Source organism: Ipomoea nil, unplaced genomic scaffold (genome assembly GCF_001879475.1).
Source record: "Ipomoea nil cultivar Tokyo-kokei standard unplaced genomic scaffold, Asagao_1.1 scaffold0813, whole genome shotgun sequence".
NCBI lineage: Eukaryota > Viridiplantae > Streptophyta > Magnoliopsida > Solanales > Convolvulaceae > Ipomoea > Ipomoea nil.
Window position 1 is genome coordinate 1,135,878 of NW_017617241.1, and position 17,718 is coordinate 1,153,595.

The 17,718-nt window shown below is 36.8% G+C and overlaps 4 protein-coding genes across 8 annotated transcripts; 1 reads left to right on the forward strand and 3 right to left on the reverse strand.

Annotated features, from left to right (window-relative positions):
* Window positions 1-124: 124 nt before the first annotated feature.
* Window positions 125-2,540, reverse strand: LOC109178336 (thioredoxin-like protein HCF164, chloroplastic). Of its 2 annotated transcripts, none has more exons than XM_019327974.1 (4): window positions 2,207-2,540; window positions 1,246-1,467; window positions 865-968; window positions 125-688 (listed from the first exon to the last, which is right to left on the reverse strand). In XM_019327974.1, exons 1-4 carry the CDS (start codon window positions 2,414-2,416, stop codon window positions 406-408), a joined length of 819 nt encoding a protein of 272 aa, XP_019183519.1. In that variant the 5' UTR covers window positions 2,417-2,540; the 3' UTR covers window positions 125-405. The 2 variants fall into 2 exon arrangements, with proteins under 2 accessions (XP_019183519.1, XP_019183518.1); XM_019327973.1 differs by having other exon boundaries at window positions 1,246-1,473.
* A 633-nt stretch (window positions 2,541-3,173) lies between these two features.
* Window positions 3,174-6,123, forward strand: LOC109178005 (65-kDa microtubule-associated protein 1-like). Of its 4 annotated transcripts, none has more exons than XM_019327496.1 (10): window positions 3,174-3,259; window positions 3,403-3,468; window positions 3,542-3,751; window positions 3,839-4,087; window positions 4,197-4,412; window positions 4,591-4,746; window positions 4,832-5,143; window positions 5,269-5,356; window positions 5,431-5,579; window positions 5,762-6,123. In XM_019327496.1, the coding sequence occupies exons 2-10, from the start codon at window positions 3,406-3,408 to the stop codon at window positions 5,975-5,977; spliced, it is 1,659 nt and encodes a 552-aa protein (XP_019183041.1). In that variant the 5' UTR covers window positions 3,174-3,259; window positions 3,403-3,405; the 3' UTR covers window positions 5,978-6,123. The 4 variants fall into 4 exon arrangements, with proteins under 4 accessions (XP_019183041.1, XP_019183042.1, XP_019183040.1 ...); XM_019327497.1 differs by having other exon boundaries at window positions 3,176-3,194; XM_019327495.1 differs by having other exon boundaries at window positions 3,216-3,305.
* Window positions 6,124-7,367: 1,244 nt separating this feature from the next.
* Window positions 7,368-10,947, reverse strand: LOC109178355 (putative BPI/LBP family protein At1g04970). Its single transcript, XM_019328006.1, has 6 exons — window positions 10,234-10,947; window positions 9,327-9,466; window positions 8,679-9,030; window positions 8,314-8,562; window positions 8,034-8,159; window positions 7,368-7,834 (listed from the first exon to the last, which is right to left on the reverse strand). The coding sequence occupies exons 1-6, from the start codon at window positions 10,642-10,644 to the stop codon at window positions 7,604-7,606; spliced, it is 1,509 nt and encodes a 502-aa protein (XP_019183551.1). The 5' UTR covers window positions 10,645-10,947; the 3' UTR covers window positions 7,368-7,603.
* Window positions 10,948-12,345: 1,398 nt separating this feature from the next.
* LOC109178249 (cell division protein FtsZ homolog 1, chloroplastic-like) lies at window positions 12,346-15,666 on the reverse strand. The gene is made up of 6 exons (XM_019327868.1): window positions 15,326-15,666; window positions 14,414-14,513; window positions 13,886-14,115; window positions 13,530-13,697; window positions 13,103-13,336; window positions 12,346-12,873 (listed from the first exon to the last, which is right to left on the reverse strand). Exons 1-6 carry the CDS (start codon window positions 15,584-15,586, stop codon window positions 12,601-12,603), a joined length of 1,266 nt encoding a protein of 421 aa, XP_019183413.1. The 5' UTR covers window positions 15,587-15,666; the 3' UTR covers window positions 12,346-12,600.
* Window positions 15,667-17,718: the final 2,052 nt, after the last annotated feature.

The following is a 17,718-nucleotide window of genomic DNA, read 5'->3' on the forward strand; positions in this document are numbered from 1 at the left end:
TTCTTTGTTGTGTGACAATTGCTTTTATTGTAATAGAACTGATATCGCTTTCTGATGAACATACATATCATTGAGCTTATATTTTACATTTTGATATTAGAACTCAAAAGTGGAGGCTGCATTATATAGAAATTGAAGCCCTATATTGACTTCAAAGTTGAAAGGATCTTGCAAGTAGCTTCTATCTTTAACAATTGAAGTGACAAGTTAAAGCCAGAGTGATTGGAGCAATAGAGCATGAAACTTTACAAGTGTGATGATCAAGTAGCTTCTCTCTCTAACAGTTAAGTAACAAGACATGAAACTTTACAAATCCTTTTGATATAGTGAGGAAAAGCCACTTCTATAGTTCTATAATGTCAGTTCAATGGATAGCATGATCATATCCATTAAGGGAGGGGCGTGCTAACCATGACTTCTTGGATCAACAACTCGATGGACCTTACGCTCTTCAGTACTAGAATACTGCCCCACAACACGTGCATGAGGCACCGATGTTTCTCCCCGAGCTAGGGCATCCACATTCTCGAGTAAGTATCGTTGTGGAAGCCGGCCAACAACGTTACCCTCTTCATTCCCATCCTTGTCTAGGAATGCAAAATGGGGGATGCCTTCAACTCCAAACTCATCAAGCTCTTGTTCCCACTTTGTGTTATCCACATTCAGCATAACAAAATTTACTTTGTCCCTGTTAAGTAATAAATAAGCCTCAGTTATGAACAGATACTACATTGTAACAGAGTCAATAGTACTCAAAAAAAATAAGCCACAACTGATACAATGAAGTAATAGCATGTTAATAAACATAAAGTTCGCAAACATATAAAATGGTTGACTTTTGCTAATGCGTTGAAAGAAAATTACTTGTACTGCTGTTCAACTTTATACACATCCGGAGCTAATTCTTTACAAACTTCACACCAATCTGCGTAGAACTCCACCACAGTTGGCTTTCCATTTGAAAGGGCCTATATGATCAGCAAAGAAACATGATTAGAAAAGCATTCTCAACTGAAATAGAATACACGCTAAATGCGTAGGGGTCAGGAGTAGGGCATTGCAGGAAAGCGAAGAAGAGAGAAAACTTTCAGTCAATCAAGAAGAAGTTGAATGAGAAGTTTATGGTCATCCATCCAATCCTTAGATGACAGGAGTTTCAAAATGCCATCTGCACTGCTCATATATAATACATGATAGATAAAGAAATGAACTGCCAACAAGCACTAAAAATGCTTGTGTACAAACCTTCTCATAAGGCATTGCAGCAGCGGATAGATCTTTTAAAGAAACACCGAATTCCAGTCGTCGTGACAAGAAAAGCCCTACTGCTCCAACTATGGAAAACAATGCTATCCTCCTATTGAAACTTTTGTCTGGATATTCAGGTAAACCAGAGTCATTGGAGGAAACCAAAACTTCACTGTCCGTAACACCATTGCTGGAACCAGGCTCTACAGACAGATCTTCCTGTTCCTAGGCAAAAGTAATTAGACCATGGAAGTCGTTAGAACATCAGAAACGATCAGAATATAAACAATAATATTCAAAAAAGTTCTACTAGATAGACATAAATCTCAGTAATTAAAATCATCTGTTTTAGCCGCCGTTTAGGTTAGCACCGGGATTTCAACCTGATAATGCTGTCACTAAACAACAGATCTCAAATGCTACACACCAAACATAGTATGTAAGTTCATGGAAGTTACAGAGAAAAGAGAGAAGAAGCACATAGAATTGAAGAAGAAGAGTGAGAATTTTAGAGACACACCAAACATAGTATGTAAGTTCATGGAAGTTACAGAGAAAAGAGAGAAAAAGCACATAGAATTGAAGAAGAAGAGTGAGAATTTTAGAGAGAAGAATCTAAAATTTTATTAATAGCCAATACAACTGAATTGTTTGCTGAAAAATTATAGCTAGTCTTCCAGGTCATGAGTTTTAAAATAGGAACAATGAGTCATTATAGTTTGAGCATTTTCCCTTTTGTGTGGGCTTATGAGCTATATCCCTTCTTGGCTAGTAGGTTTGGGTTTGTATATCCCAACCCAGTTGGTTTCTAACCTCTTATGCATAAAGAATCAAACTGAATTGCAATGAAAAATCCAGAGTTTCAGGAGCAGTAGCTAACCATTAAAGTCAAACACTATAGCATAAAGAACATAGATTTATAGTGGCATACTGAAAAATAACACAGAAAAGATCCAACCTTTTCTGCAGATTCAGCTGGATTAAGATTAGGGTTCGTCTGGCAACACTCAGTTGGATTGGGATTCGTCTGGCAAAATATCCGAGGAACCCTGCCACCGTTCCGGAGATGTTGGAAAGAGGGTTTTTGAACGTACAAAGAAGGACGCAGCTGGAAATGAAGCGGCCCCAATCTGTGAAGACTGACCGGACTAGAAGCTACTCGTGCCATGCCGGACAATTATCTCTGCTTCTCTCTCACCAAACGGCGCAACAATTTGCAGAGACTGTGTAATTGTGTATCAGTATATGAAGGTAGTGGACGGGGATGACTCTCAAACAAAAATCTTTCTTTTATGTACACGGAAGAATTTAAATAAATGACACTGTTACGTGTACAATACCTTTTACATTGAATTGTTGAACAAAAAATGTTCTTTTTCTTATTTTTGTAGAGTTAAATACCGATTTGATCCCTTGACTATGAAGATTTTACCACTCTGATTTTCGATTTTTAAAATTTTTCAATTTAATTTCCGATTATGATTTCTTTGACCTAAAATTGTCCTAACCGTTAGACGTTCGTTAACTCAGGACCAATTGATAATTTTACTATAGTTAATGGACAATTTCAGTAATTAATTTTCGGAGAAAATGGTGCATGTGACTGAATCTTTGTGCTTCAGTAGCTTTCCTTATACTATCTACAACAAAAGACTCCTAAATTGAATAGGTAGGAGACAAGAGCATCTTTCATTTTCATAGAGAACTCTAAAGAATAACTTCTAACATGCTTATAAACTATGTTGATAATTGGGTAAGTAAGATTCAACACAGAAAACCAGCATCATAATAATGGTTGTGGGTATAGGTTAAGAATAAGAATTAACATGTGATTCTTGCAATCATCAAAACTATAAATAGCGACATTTCATATGGAAAAAGAACAAAATGCATGTGAGTGTTTGTGGCTGATTCAATGCATCCAAGCAGGCTCCATACTATTCTCTGTATGTTTTGCAATCCACTTTCTATATGGCACTGATTTGAATGCTTTGACAATAATTCAATTCTTGTAAAGTTTCATCTCTGATCTATGCATGTGCAATGGCATATTAGTGGTTGAAAAGTTACTATATTTTCTCCATTCTTTTCATTTTCATGTCAATTAAAGTCAGATTATACACAAAATCTGAGCTTTTTATGTGTACTTAGCAGGCAATGGAAGCAGTGGATGCTGAAGATCCCCAGCCTACTTGTGGTACTTTATTGCAGCAGCTGCAGGTTGAAGCTTTCTCCGACAACACGAAAACTAAGCATTTAAATTGTAATGAATTTGTGTTCTATTATATTGCAGAAATTATGGGATGAGGTTGGTGAAAGTGATGAAGAGAGGGATAAGATGCTTCTTGAGTTGGAACAAGAGTGTTTTGATGTATACAAGAGAAAGATCAGCTGTGCAGTGAAGTGTAGGGCTAAACTTCTTCAGGAACTTGCAGATGCCAAAGATGAACTCTCCAGTCTTCAAGCATCACTTGGAGAGATGACATGCAATAATGGGATTATCGTTAGTGATTCTGCTAAAAATTATGGGTTTCTCTAAATTTATAGTATCTTTCTTTCAGGGACCTAATTCGATCTTTCTTTCTTTCAGCCAGATAAAACTTCAAGAACAATCAAGGAACAGCTTGCAGCTATAGAACCTGCACTTGAGAAACTGTGGAAACAGAAAGGGGAGAGGGTAAAGGAGTTCTTTGATGTACAATCACAAATTCAAAAGATAAGGAATGAGATATCGGGGACTAGTGACCAGCCGGAGAGTGTGAAAGTAGATGAGTCTGATTTATCCCAGAAAAAGTTAGATGAATTTGGTGTTCAGCTTCAAGAACTTCAAAAAGAAAAGGTGAAACCAGCACATTAATCAAACTCATAGTAAGGACTAAAGAAGGACACAGTTCTGACTTGTTTCACCTTTTAATGTGATTTTTTTTTTTTCGCTCTATTTTGTTCAGAGTGAGAGATTGCGCAAGGTTCTTGAGTTTGTGAGCACAGTGCAGAATCTTTGTGCAGTCCTCGGGGTGGATTTCTTATCGACGGTTTCTGAAGTTCATCCTAGCTTGAATGATTCAACTGGCACACAATCGAAAAGCATAAGCAACGACACATTGTTAAGGTTGGCAAAGACAGTCTCGGTTTTAAAGGAAGATAAGCAGCAGAGATTGCAAAAGGTGATTTCGCGATTTAAGCAAGTTTTGTCATTTGATTAAACACAGTTCTTAGTTGGTAATGCTAATTGAAGCATGTGCTCCATCTCAACTAAAAGCCTAAGCTGATACTTGGATTGCACATTAATGGTTATATGCTCAACAATGCTGAACTTAGACGTTCCCCTCTCGATCTCCACAGCTTCAAGAATTAGGAGCTGAGCTGATTGATCTTTGGAATCTGATGGAAACCCCAGAAGAAGAAAGAAGTGTCTTTGATCATGTTACTTGCAATGTATCAGCTTCAATCGATGAAGTGATCGGTCCCGGTTCTCTTGCTCAAGATCTAATTCAACAGGTGAACCGAGATTCATATATAGCTTGTAAAATATACTCTCAAATTCATCTGATTTTAGTTACTTTTTTTTGTCTTTCTGTTCCAGATTGCAGTGGAAGTTGAAAGGCTTGATAAGCTGAAGTCTAGTAGGATGAAGGAGATTTCTCTAGAAAGGCAGGCTGAACTCGAACATATTTTTGCCCGTGCTCACATTGAGATTGATACCGAGGCTGCTAGAGAAGAAATCATGGCACTAACCGAGTCTGGTAATATTGAGCCCGCTGAGTTATTGGCTAAGATGGATGATCAGATAGCGAAAGCGAAAGAAGAGGCTTCAAGCAGAAGAGAAATATTGGATAAAATCGAGAAATGGATGTTTGCTTGTGAAGAAGAGTGTTGGCTTGATGACTATAATAGGGTATGAATGTGCCGTGTTTGACTCTTTGTGCTTCAGTAGGTTGAGAAAATAGTTATGAACAGATACTACATTGTAACAGAGTTAGTAGTACTAAAAAAAAAACTGTTATTTGCATCTATATACAGGACAAGAACAGGTACAATGCATGCAGAGGTGCCCACTTGAACTTAAAACATGCTGAAAAGGCTAGGATTCTGGTCAGCAAAATTCCAGGTACAGCATTATATATCATCCTGGAAAATGGCAAAGTAATGTAGTTTTGATCCAATTTTGGTTTGGTTATGAAGCTATTGTTGAGTCCTTGGTTAACAAGACCCAGGCATGGGAACAAGATCGCGGCACAACTTTCACTTACGACGGCGTTCCCCTGCTCGCCATGTTAGATGAGTACATGATGCTCAGACATGACAGAGAAGAACACAAAAGAAGGTTCAGGGTAAGTTCACACTATGATTCAACCTTTTAATGTCGATTTTTTGGTAAATCCCAACTTAGGTTGTCCATAACTGATCGACTCAACCCAAGAAGGTCAGGCCAGGTCAATCTCGTGGTGGTCAAACATAACGTTGTGGTTACCAAATCAATAGTCTGACCAACCCGAGTTTATCTGATTTACAGGAACAAAAGATGAGCAATTGTGGTTTCAGTCCTGGACAACCTAGTACAAAGAAAGCAAATGGGAGCTCCAATGGAGCTGCTCCCAGCAGAAGACTGTCCCTCAGGGGTTGCTATCAAAATGGATCTTCTAGGTCAACTAATAAAGATGGGAAGAGAGATACAAGGCCGGTTGCTCCGGTGAACTATGTGGCCATATCAAAAGAGGGTACAACTTAACCTCACTCAGAGCCATAGTCACTGAACAAGAAACTTCAATATCTCTTACAAATGTAAAAAGGGAAACATGAATCGTGTGACAAACGTAAGGAATCTTAAGAACCTCAACTAAGCCGTGGATGCAATATACTCTATGTCTGTCTGTCTGTCATCTAGTACACGTCGAAGTTCTATCTGTTCTAAGGTTTGCCACTTGGTTTCATCGCCGTTTTCCCCCAAAAGACGATGAACAAGCCAAGACAGTTGCGGCAATTTGTGGCAATAGGTCCAAATTAGCCACCTTGAAATTGGGTTTGGATAGAAAATTATATTAATTAATCAAAAAGTATCAAACTAATAGGTGCATGGTATCTGAAGTGAGACATGCATACACACCCACAATATATATAAATATACATATGTGTGTGTTTGTGTATATAATTGATAAAACATGGTGGCAAGCCTTTGTGGTTTTGGGCACAAGAGTCCTAAAAGAATACTCCCCAGTACTGATCATCAGGAGCTCAAATCTGATCAAGAAGATGTTCATATGAAGCCCAGATGCAGTTGGAGCATCGCGAAAAAGAAGAAAAAAATCCAACCAAATTTGGCTAACAATCATCATCGGGACACTAAGAAGCAGCAACAGCAACAGCAACAACAGACATTGAAGAATGATAGTAACAACAATGGTAGCTTTAAGACTAGGAATCATCATCAGAAAGTTGCTACCTATACCTTGGAAGAATGGATATTATCTTCGCCAGGACCGAATGATTTAAAAGATTGTAGGCAGTCCAAGAAGGTTTATCCTTCATCATCATCATCATCATCATCATCACTGTCCCGGAGGCGGCTGAGAGTTGAAGGAGTGGTTATTAATGGAGCAGAAGATACAGTAGAAATGGAGGATTATCATTCTGCATCAACTTCATTCACAAGTCAGAGTGGGAAGATCAAGAAAAAAGTGAGCTTTAGGCTTCCAGAAGTTGCTGACATTTTCATATTGCCTCACTGATGCCTCCCATCTTATATATATACACTTGTGTTCAAATGAGACCTTAAGTAATTAAGAACGTATAGTATGAAGGATTTATGTATGTATCTCGCTAATGTTTGAGTCTGCACATTCATTAGCATGTTTTTCAAGAATTCTTGTCTACAATGAAAGTTGGGTCAAAGATTCTCACTCCTTACATAAACCTGATTTCTCTTTATAAAAATAGAGAAAATTGCGGGATTTTTATGCTAATTGTGCTTGAAGAACTTAGAATTGATTCATCAGAGTTTAATAACAAAAGTATTAGTTTAAAAACTATTGCCAAAACTCCAAATGGCTATGTTGATAAAAGCTCATAACAATTTATTTAATATCACAAACAATGAGACCATCAGATCAAAGAGAAGGGAGTGGCAGAATGAATTCCATTGAACCTTTATATACAGCATCTTACAACAAAAGTTTTTGAATTGAAAATGAATCTTTATTTACAGCATCTTTGATCTTACAACAAAAGTTTGAAAGAATCTTCATCATCATCTCAATTTGAAGAACTTAACTACTCTACTTCAACAATATAATGTGATGTACTGTATGTATCACAATTTACACAGACCTTAGCTTCCTGCTTGCTGATCCCAGTTTGTCTAAACCATGTACATGCCTGATGATGTTACAGTAGATAAAGAAGGAGAACAACTGAAGTTTAACTGTTTTATGGGAGCTACATCACTGCTTATTGTAATCCATGAATCAGTGAAGAAGATTTCAGCGTTTTGGAGCTCATAACCGTAGAAAGATGGCAGATGATATCCTAGCTGGAGGCGTATATTCACAAGTGGCAGCACCACAGTCCTCAGCATGGCGGACATCATTGTCTACAAAGGGACGACGGTTCAATTTAGATGATAAGATAGATTCAGAAAATAGGATTATATTTGCGGTGGAAGCAACAAAAGATTGGAATGATAAGAAAAACTGCAAAGACAGTTGAGAGAATTCTTGACAACTTGAGCACACTGGGTTTTGAAAGAATGAAGTAAAAATGTTTACTTTTGATCACTGAGGCCAATGTACCTGAACAAGAAACAAGTGCAGATTACCGATTTTACTCCATTTCAAAGACATGGTGTAGTGGTCTAATTTGACGCTACCAGATAGAATACTACTTAACATCTTTGCAGAAACCCAGCCAGTGATCTCCTGCAACCAAAAACATGGACAGAAGCAAATTTGACTCCATTGTATGACTAGTAGTTTGAGCTCAGATATTGATCGATAACACTAGAGAACTGATCAATAAGGCAGTCAAATGTGGTATTCATGATCATGTGAAATATATAAGATGATAACGTACCACTGAAATGCATGCAACGGGTACTACTTCATCCTCATCCAGAACATTAATAATTATATCTGCAGGAATCATCACATATATCTGGTGTTCTTCGATTTTAATAGATGGTGTCGAAGATACAGAAATATTCAGGCTCATGTCATCATTAGGATATAGTTTGTACAGCTTTGGGATAATGAATCTCCACTCGGCAGTGTTTAGTAGGGCTTGGTCAGGTACTTGATCAACAATCCAATGCATCTTATCCGCCTTAACAAGAAACAGAAGTGCTAAATGGGTAATCAATCACATACAATTAGAAATGCAACTCGAGTTAATGGAGTAGATCATAACGGGCCCTGCAAAAGATGATAACAAGAACTTACCTTAAAATAAACAGATAATGCAGACTTTATAACATTTTCATGCAAGAATATTGTAATCATCCCATCTGGATCCTTGCGGGCAATCAAAGGTAAGAGAAGTCCGTGGTAATGTTTGAGAAGAATACTTTCATTTGTGTTATTTAGTAAACCATTGATTGCAAGCACAACAGAAGAATTGCTCATCACCGGATCACCAATGAAAGAAACATTCAAAGAAGCAAATTCAGTGATCTGTATTTCGTTGGGAAGAGACTGCAAAACAGAATCAAGCTTCACAACTCCATCTCCTATTCTCGTTGAGACAGCATCTTCAACTGCAGAGACTAATTTACCTTCGAAAGCATCTAGTACCCTAGCAGTAAGAGGGACTTTTAATGGTACCAAATCTTACTATCAGGGAGAGGAAACGCAAGTTAAAAATAGTATAAATTAGTTCAGCATGTCTCTATTGTGTAGAATAGAGCAGTTCCAGTAATTTTGCATGTAATCAGCTAACAACTAATTTACCAAACACTTTTCTACAATCAGCTAATGCTATCAACTAGTCAAACTCATTAATCCAATCAGCTAACAACTATTTACCAAACACCCCTTATATGAGAGAGGGATCTTAACTCTTAAACAGAAAAGAAAATAATAGGATAATACCCTTGATATAGCCAGGAAGCTCCACCATCCAAGTGTATTGATATACCTTCCACAAAGCATCCACATTCAAGGAAAGACAGTGAAAGAGATCCTTGTTGATTTTGAAGACTAAGAGTAAGTCCAATATCCATACCTTCAACCTATGCAAAAGCAATATTCATAAATTCTCTTCTGAATTCAAAGAGTAAACAAAAAAAAAAAAAAAAAACAAAAAAAAAAAAAACAAAAAAAAAAAAAAAAAAAAAACAAAAAAAGCCATGACTTTACAAAGATAAATTGCTTCTTAGTAGTGAATGCTTATGTCATCATCCTTCTTGGCTTTTCATACTTCATTAATGTGAGAGGCTCACATTTTCTTACCCTCAATGGCCCTGTTTGGTAAAATAGTTAGCCTACCAACCAATTTTGGCTTGTTTGACCTGATTAACTTTTTGTAACAGCTTATTGTTCCAAAATACTAAAATTCAAAAAACTGCTCAAAGCAGCTTTTTCGATCAGTTTTTTGAGAAAGTCATTTTGTATGTAATCAGCTATAAGCTAACAACTAATTTACCAAACAAGGCAAACATCTTTCTACAATCAGCTAATGCTATCCAACTAGTTAAACCCACTAATCCAATCAGATAACAACTATTTACCAAACGCCCCAATCTATTATCTTCCCAAGAGTCAAACTTGAGTGTCAAAATATTCCAGGAAGCTCTCATTACATTATCCAAAAAAAGCATTTACAGAATCTAGTAAAAACAGTAGCTCATCATAGGGATGTTGAATCACTTAAATCAGTAAATTTAAGTGTGTGCTTATTATACAAAAGACCCTTTTTATTAGTCTATCTCATGATATATAAACACTACTCCATTAATACTCCATTTCCTAAAGATGAAGTGTTTGGATGGATACATACCTGAACAGAGGCTTTTCCTTCATCCGAGATAACGGGAAGCAACCAAGTTTTATATGAATACCTCCAATTCATAGTCAAATTGGCAGTGGCACCAGAAACGGCTATAAGAATCCCAGAATCGCCAGTTTTGATAGTTGAGGAAACCACATCTATTGTGTTTATAACAACGTTAGAAAGAGTCATCTCAACTTTCCCCACAACTGGGATATCCACAGATTTCTTGATATCAGGCAGCTCAAGTGGAACTAACGAAGACTCAGCAGTCTCAACCAATATATTCTTCGCAAAATTAAGACCTTTATTGGATATATCCACTGAGACGAACCCCCCTTGTTGTTCATTGGACTCGCCATGGATGAATGAAATGAGTAGTGAAGCTAAAAGAAAAGAGATGAAAATGGAGTGAGCCATGGGAATAAAAATCCAAATTTTCTTGTCGAAGCGCAAAAAGGGAATTTAAACGCTGGGTTGGATTGCCACGCTGCTCCGCTTCTGGGGAATTCTTGGGATTGCACGGAACTGTAGATTCGTGCGGTTGATTCGATTCACGACAAGAAGAAGATATCCCGTACCCGCGATTGTCACCGTTGGGTGTACAGTTTACCAAGAAGGATGTGTCGTAACCCGAATATTCCGCCTTAATAATGCTCAATAATATATATATTATGGAGTATAAAATTACAAAAATAGTATCATCCTGATCCTCACAAAATTTGGTCTTCTGTTAGTCTGTTACTGCCCAAAAAAAAAAAAGACAGGAACATGGAAGGAATGAAGATCGGATCCAGGATGATACATTAATACGGAGCATCAGCAAAAGAGGTAAATTGAGATGGTGTTGTAAATTTCCAAATGTAAAAATTATGTTTTACCCACTTAATTAGAGTTTTTTGCACTTTAAGTCCCACGACTATAGTGGCACTGGCAGAATTGATCCACGACTTTTGAACCTTGCAATTTTAGTTCACGACTATTGTTTTTTGGCAAAAATGGTCCTTCCGGCCACTTTTCCGTCAAAATTTCACCGGATAAAAAAAATTCTCTATTTTTAGCAGGGTTAAAATTGACATTTTACTTATCTCAAAAAATTAAAAGAAAAAAATTGATATTTGACTACATACAATATTACTGGGCTACATACTACTGCTTCAGGCGGCGGAGTACATGTACCACTCCAATGCTGCTGCCGGATAACCCACTCCAATGCTGCTGCCGGATAACCCAACTAGCCCGGGGAACGCCAAGGCCGCTCCGTCGCATACTGACAGCCCTGCCTGGCCCGGGGAACGCCACGGCCGCTCAGTCGCTTACTGACAGCCCTGCCTGCTCCAGGAACTCCGCCGCTTGGGACAGTAGTATGTAGCCCAGTAATATTGTATGTAGTCAAATATCAATTTTTTTCTTTTAATTTTTTGAGATAAGTAAAATGTGAATTTTAACCCGGCTAAAAATGGAGAATTTTTTTTTCCAGTGAAATTTTGACGGAAAAGTGGCCGGAAGGACCATTTTTGCAAAAAAATCAATAGTCGTGGACTAAAATTGCAAGGTTCAAAAGTCGTGGATCAATTCTGTCAGTGCCACTATAGTCGTGGGACTAAAAGTGCAAAAAACTCCACTTAATTACTCTTTTTGAGAATTTGTCATTCTTTTTGTTCATCAAGTGTGCGAGTCATTATGACATGTCTTTAGTCTATTTATAACTTGTTAAAAAATGATACTTTGTTACTGTTTGGTAATATAGTTAGTTTATCAGTCAATTTTAACATGTTTGATCACTATTAATTATTTAACTTGATTAATCAACTTTAACTTTCTGTAACAACTTATTGTTCCAAAATGTTAAAATTCAAAATGATTAAGTTTTTTGAGAAAGTCATTTTGCATAAACTATCAACTCCAACCCGCTAATACTATTAAGTAGTCAAATTCACTAACTCAATCAGCTAACAACTATTTACCAAACACTCCCTTTGTTTAAAGTTTTTACTTGAATTTAAGAAAAAATAAATAAATACATTTTTTTGATCTTTTTTCAGTGATTGGTTCAATCTATACTTTTTGAAATAATTTCAGATAAATAGGAAAGTAAACTATATATAAAACTAGAAATGCTGAAAAATCAAAACATTCTTTGCCTTAACCAATTTTATTATAACCAATAACCCTGCATTTTGATGAGCTTATAAACGGTTCTAAAGCCTATACTTTGTACACTGCAAAAAGTGGAAAAATAAAGATTCAAACCAGTGTACTACCATGCATCTCGCTGTATTGAGAAATGCACACCTCATAATATTCATCATTATTATCTTACAACAATATGAATTATGAAGAAAGAGGGGAGAGAAAGCTTGAAAAACAAGAAGGCTAGAAGAAGAGATTTCGGCGAGATGGCCAAGTGGTAGTGGAAGGTGAGGATGATGACCTTGGAGTAGTAGCTGGTGGTGCCATTCTCTGTTGGCCTCTTTCGCCTCCTCTATCAGCTACCTTCGCGCCCTTGGGGTCTTTCAGAAGAGTCTTCTGAAATGACTCTGTGAAGCCGGTGGCTATTATAGTCACGTGGATTGTTCCATTGTAGCGCTCATCCACAACAGCTCCGAATATAATGTTAGCAGAAGGATCAGCCAGACTAGTCACAACCTGGGATGATAATTTCAACAAATTTGCATTAAAAATATAACACGAAATGCATAGGCATAAATAGATCCCAGTAATGGATCCAATCCTGTGACTGCTGTAAGTCAAGCACGCTTAACCATAGAGTTCTTTGGCTATTTGATTGTCATATCTTACTTAAAACCTTTAAGAAGTTTAGTAGGTAAAGGGTAATGAGTTGAATATCTATAAGAATGAACGGACACTTTCGCACCTGAGAAATCTTATTCACTTCTTGCAATGTTATATCTTTCCCTCCCGTGATGTTGTATACTACTCCGGTAGCAGATTGGATGCTAGATCCAATCAAAGGAGAATGAGTTGCCTGTTCTGCTGCTTCTTCAGCACGGTTCTTGCTAGATGAAACTCCAACTCCAAGCATGGCTGTTCCAGAATCTTTCATTACTGCTTTTACATCTGCAAAATCTACATTTACAAGCCCAGGTATCTGCAACAAGAAAGGAATGCAATTATAAGCAAATTCCCTTATTTGGAGACAAAATATTGAAAGATGATTGGGAAGTGATGTGCCATCAAAACAAACTAAAGCACTGCAACTTCACATGATGGACACGGGGAGAGAGGAAGGAGTTGGAGTGAGAGAGACAAAGAAAGCATTGATATTTCAGTATGGCACCCACTGTGATTAAATCGGAAATTCCTTGGACACCTTGACGTAGTACATCATCAGCAAGACAAAAGGCATCCTGAAGAGAAGTCTGTTCGTCAGCAATGTCCAGCAGGCGATCATTAGGGATCACTATAAGAGTATCAACACTTTTCTTAAGTCTTTCAATAGCTTCAAGAGCCTGAGGAAACAATATGCAAGAGAAGCCAGTGTAAGTTGCATGACAAAGAACTCTTGTTCTCACATGTCTGCTCTAAGAATCCATTGATTTGGATGATAAACAAGAAGCAGAAGAAGAAACGAAGAACTTTACATCCCAAAGTACATTGCACGTAACCAATTTTTGAGATAGGTAAAAGAGGCGCCTGCCTGTAATCCTCTCTTGCGTCCTTCAAAGCTGAATGGATAAGTAACCACCCCAACAGTAAGATAACCAGCTTCCTTTGATATCTGTGCAACAACGGGAGCAGCACCAGAGCCCGTACCTCCACCCATTCCTGCTGTTATAAACACCATGTCTGAACTCCTCAGAACATTTGCAATGATTTCCTTTGATTCCTCTGCTGCCTGTTCCCCCAAAAGCGGATTACCACCTGTGCCTGCATCTCGACATTAAACCATAACAAAAAATGAAGAAGAAAAACTGCTATAGGATTAAGCAAAATGACATTTGAAAACTTCTCAATGAAATACCAAGCACATCTAATCAAATTAGCAAAGCAGTTCATGCATTCAAGTACTTTACACTCTAAACAAGTCTATATATACATTGAGACTAGGGGATCTGATCTCATTTTTTATATGCCCTGTGAAATTCGAAGTACCTATGTAATAGGTTTCTTCATGACAGAATTTCATCAATAGAAATATTTTACAAGATAAATTGAGAATGAATACCCAGTCCACGAGTCAGAAGCTCTCCAATTTGAATTGGGTTCTCTGCAGCAGAAAGCACTAGTGCTTGAGCATCAGTGTTTATGGAATAAAAATCAACACCCTGCAATTGAAAATGCAATTTGACGATTTTTAAAGAATGTTCAGCAGAGCACCTCCAAGCACTTTAAGTCTAAACAAATTTTAGATTTAATTGGGGGTAAAATAGGAAATAGCAACTTTGGGCTATTCTTGAGAACTCAGGAATAACCTAACACCCGGGGCCCGGGGCCCTAGAATCTCTATAATAGCACATTCCCGGGAACAATATCCCTGGGAACTAAAAGCATTACCAAACAATGGAATAGGCCTGTTCTTGGGAATGTTATTCCATTCCAGGCCTATTCCGTGAACAAAACGTACCGTAAGAGTTTAAGGTAGCAAAAAAGAGCAATTGAAAAGCCTGTGAATATTCACTCATAAAGCAAAACGTCAACACCCAGAATTGACAAAATATTTATTTGGATACTCAACAGCAACTTATTGGCTATTGTTTGGTTACTATTTATTCGGCATTCTTAATTAAGCCATTAATTTAAGTTTCTTAGGATCCAATATACAACATGCCTTTCTATTTCTTGGGACAAACTGATAGTTGATGATCCTAAGAAGTCCTTTTCATAGTTTCATGTAATTAAAACTCAGCTACTTAACGATCATATATCATATTAAACAGCATCGTTTATGCGGATAGTGGATTCTGCATTCTTATGGACAAATATAATGAAACAAGCTACTGTATACAATCAATTTTGCATGTAGCGGCATAAGATTCAATTTTCTAATCTTTATCATCAAGGTTCAAGTTCGGAATTAAAAATTGGGAAAAAATATATATATTATTAGTAAAATCCACATTAGCTCAATTATAGAGACCTGTAAGCCGCTGTTAATCATGCGGTTAACGGCATTGTTGCCACCGCCGCCGACGCCGAGGACCTTAATCTTAGCGGAGGCTGATGAGGTGAAGGAAGTGCGAGCATAGAAACGGAGGCTCCTCCTTCGAGGTCCAGGGAAAATGCATTGTCGGGAGAAGAACGGGGATGGAGTGTTGTTCCGATGAAACCCTAGTGAATTCGACGAAAACGATGACGCAACACCTAGCTCTGCTGAATTTGCTAATCCTAGCGAAGCCATTGTTTACCTTTCTTTTTTTTTCTTTTCACGATTTTGGTATTCGTTTTTTTTTTGGTAACCGATTTTGGTATTCTTTTTTTTTTTGAGTACTGATTTTGGTATTCTTAATTCCTCCCCAGTTTATTTTATTTTTTTCCTGCTTACTAGGAATCAGAGTGTGAGATACTTGGCCAGCCTTAAATATAGAATCCTAACACGACCCGCTTTTCCAATGACTCCAACCAATTCACTGTTGCCACATAGGACATTTCGAATAATACAAATAACATTTCCATATTTAGTACGGAGTATAGTAAAATAATGTGGAGTATTTATTATTTAGTACATCATCTGTCCATTTTGTTTGTCTAGTTTAATTAGAACGAGGCTTTTTAAAGTTATTTTTAATTTAATTTTTTATAATATTAAATTTAGTATTAATTAATATATAAAATTTATATATTTAAAAATTACATGAAAAATACTATTAAACACAAAAAATTAAATTTAAAAATAATTAAAAATTACTAACATTAGGCCATAAAGAAAGAATTGATTTGACCGATAAATAGTAAACAGGACATGTAAAATGAAACTGACCATATGTGAATATCAGGGCAATATGCGAAATAGATGGGAGCATACAAAGATGCATAAATGCACAAGCATTCCATAATTTATTTCTGCCAAAAGTAGGGATACATGAAAAAAAGCAGCAAAGTCTTCCAGCAGTTATTTCCTCCTAGGTACAATGTTTACACAGTACAAAAATGGAGGACAAGTTAATTATTGCTCTAATAAATAGAATGTAATTTGTGACAACAAATGATATACAAATGAAGCAAATGGTTCTGCACCACTGACAATTACATAGTCTAACGCTAGAAGGATTAAAGTAGATTTATGCCCTCGAATTTTTTCTTTTCTGGCTTTCAATCTTCCAATCCACAGTGCAAAACGTCCCTGCATAGTTCCATCACTCCCCTTCGCTTAAAATAGGAACAATGAGTGGGTTCATCTGAGCAAGATACACAATCGCCCACCTATCCAAGAAAAGAAATAAGGTGAAGTTCTTGCAATATTTTCCTTTGCATTTAGCTTTTTGATAGATTGATAAAGCTAATGATGAAATTCAATTGACTGTTAGGAAGACAATAGAAGGTATACAAGCATTGAAATATATTCAACTACTTAAATAATGAGAAAAAAAAAGAGGACAAATTGTTAGTCGTTGTAGACACCATTATGCGTATGAATTAACAAATGTTGACACTCGACACTAAGCTGAAAAAGTTTTAAAAAATATTTGTGAAGTAAAAACTGCATTGTTTGTCTCAAGACCTTCTCAATTAAACAACATAAAGTTTGAACTCAAATCTAACCCCACATTAGTAGCTGGCAAGAATAAGGGCCAAATAAAGCATGATAGAAAATTCAAGGTGCACCAACCGCCCCATGGAGAGACAATTTCAAATGGAAAGTGTTAAGAAGAACGAGTCACTAAAGAATCCTTTGAGGTCTAATCAACAATAACTAAAAACAAACATAAACATCTGCAAAGACATTTTAGAAAATGGTGACCGTAAGAATATTATGTCAACAACTATATAAAATACGCCCGTTTTGCTATTGGATTAGCAGAGTTAAGCTAAAGATGAAACTTACATCATCCAACAGCAAACTGTTGCGGTGATTATCAGTGTGAGGTGTAACCTGCATGAAAAAAGCACAATTTTAGCCCAAAAGTTGGGCAATTGCTTCAAAGATATCGTAAAGAGTAAAAGAGGCAAGTGAATGAGTATCTGTATCTCCATTTGAATTGGCTCTATAATATTAATCATATCAAAAGACTTGTTTGGAAGGAAACAAAACAGTCAAGATCCGCATACAAATTCTGTACTAAACCTTACTTGCTAGTTGCTACTATATATATAAGAAATCACACCAATTCTAATACAAGCTAATCGATGAATGAAAATAATCATCAGAATAGCTATTTCATTCAAACCTTAACACAAACTGACAGTTATTTCCACTCTTCCAAGTTTTATATCTCATTTAACAAGTCAAATGACAATGGAGAAAAACAAAGGCCCTGATTGGTAACATAGTTAGCTTATTAGCTGTTTGACTTGGTTAAACAATCAATATGA

Coding starts and splice junctions, on each gene's coding strand:
- LOC109178005 (XM_019327494.1), top strand. CDS start 3,285: ATGTGCAATGGCATATTAGTGGTTGAAAAG. Junction 3,752..3,838: donor CATGCAATAATGGGATTATC/GTTAGTGATTCT, acceptor TCTTTCTTTCAG/CCAGATAAAACTTCAAGAAC. Junction 4,413..4,590: donor AGCAGCAGAGATTGCAAAAG/GTGATTTCGCGA, acceptor CGATCTCCACAG/CTTCAAGAATTAGGAGCTGA.
- LOC109178336 (XM_019327973.1), bottom strand. CDS start 2,416: ATGGCACGAGTAGCTTCTAGTCCGGTCAGTCTTCACAGATTGGGGCCG. Junction 969..1,245: donor CTGCAATGCCTTATGAGAAG/GTTTGTACACAA, acceptor CTGATCATATAG/GCCCTTTCAAATGGAAAGCC. Junction 689..864: donor AAAGTTGAACAGCAGTACAA/GTAATTTTCTTT, acceptor ATTACTTAACAG/GGACAAAGTAAATTTTGTTA.
- LOC109178249 (XM_019327868.1), bottom strand. CDS start 15,586: ATGGCTTCGCTAGGATTAGCAAATTCAGCAGAGCTAGGTGTTGCGTCA. Junction 14,116..14,413: donor GCTTCTGACTCGTGGACTGG/GTATTCATTCTC, acceptor GTCGAGATGCAG/GCACAGGTGGTAATCCGCTT. Junction 13,698..13,885: donor GACGCAAGAGAGGATTACAG/GCAGGCGCCTCT, acceptor TTGTTTCCTCAG/GCTCTTGAAGCTATTGAAAG.
- LOC109178355 (XM_019328006.1), bottom strand. CDS start 10,644: ATGGCTCACTCCATTTTCATCTCTTTTCTTTTAGCTTCACTACTCATT. Junction 8,563..8,678: donor CATTATCTGTTTATTTTAAG/GTAAGTTCTTGT, acceptor TTTCTTGTTAAG/GCGGATAAGATGCATTGGAT. Junction 8,160..8,313: donor CCGTTGCATGCATTTCAGTG/GTACGTTATCAT, acceptor TTTTGGTTGCAG/GAGATCACTGGCTGGGTTTC.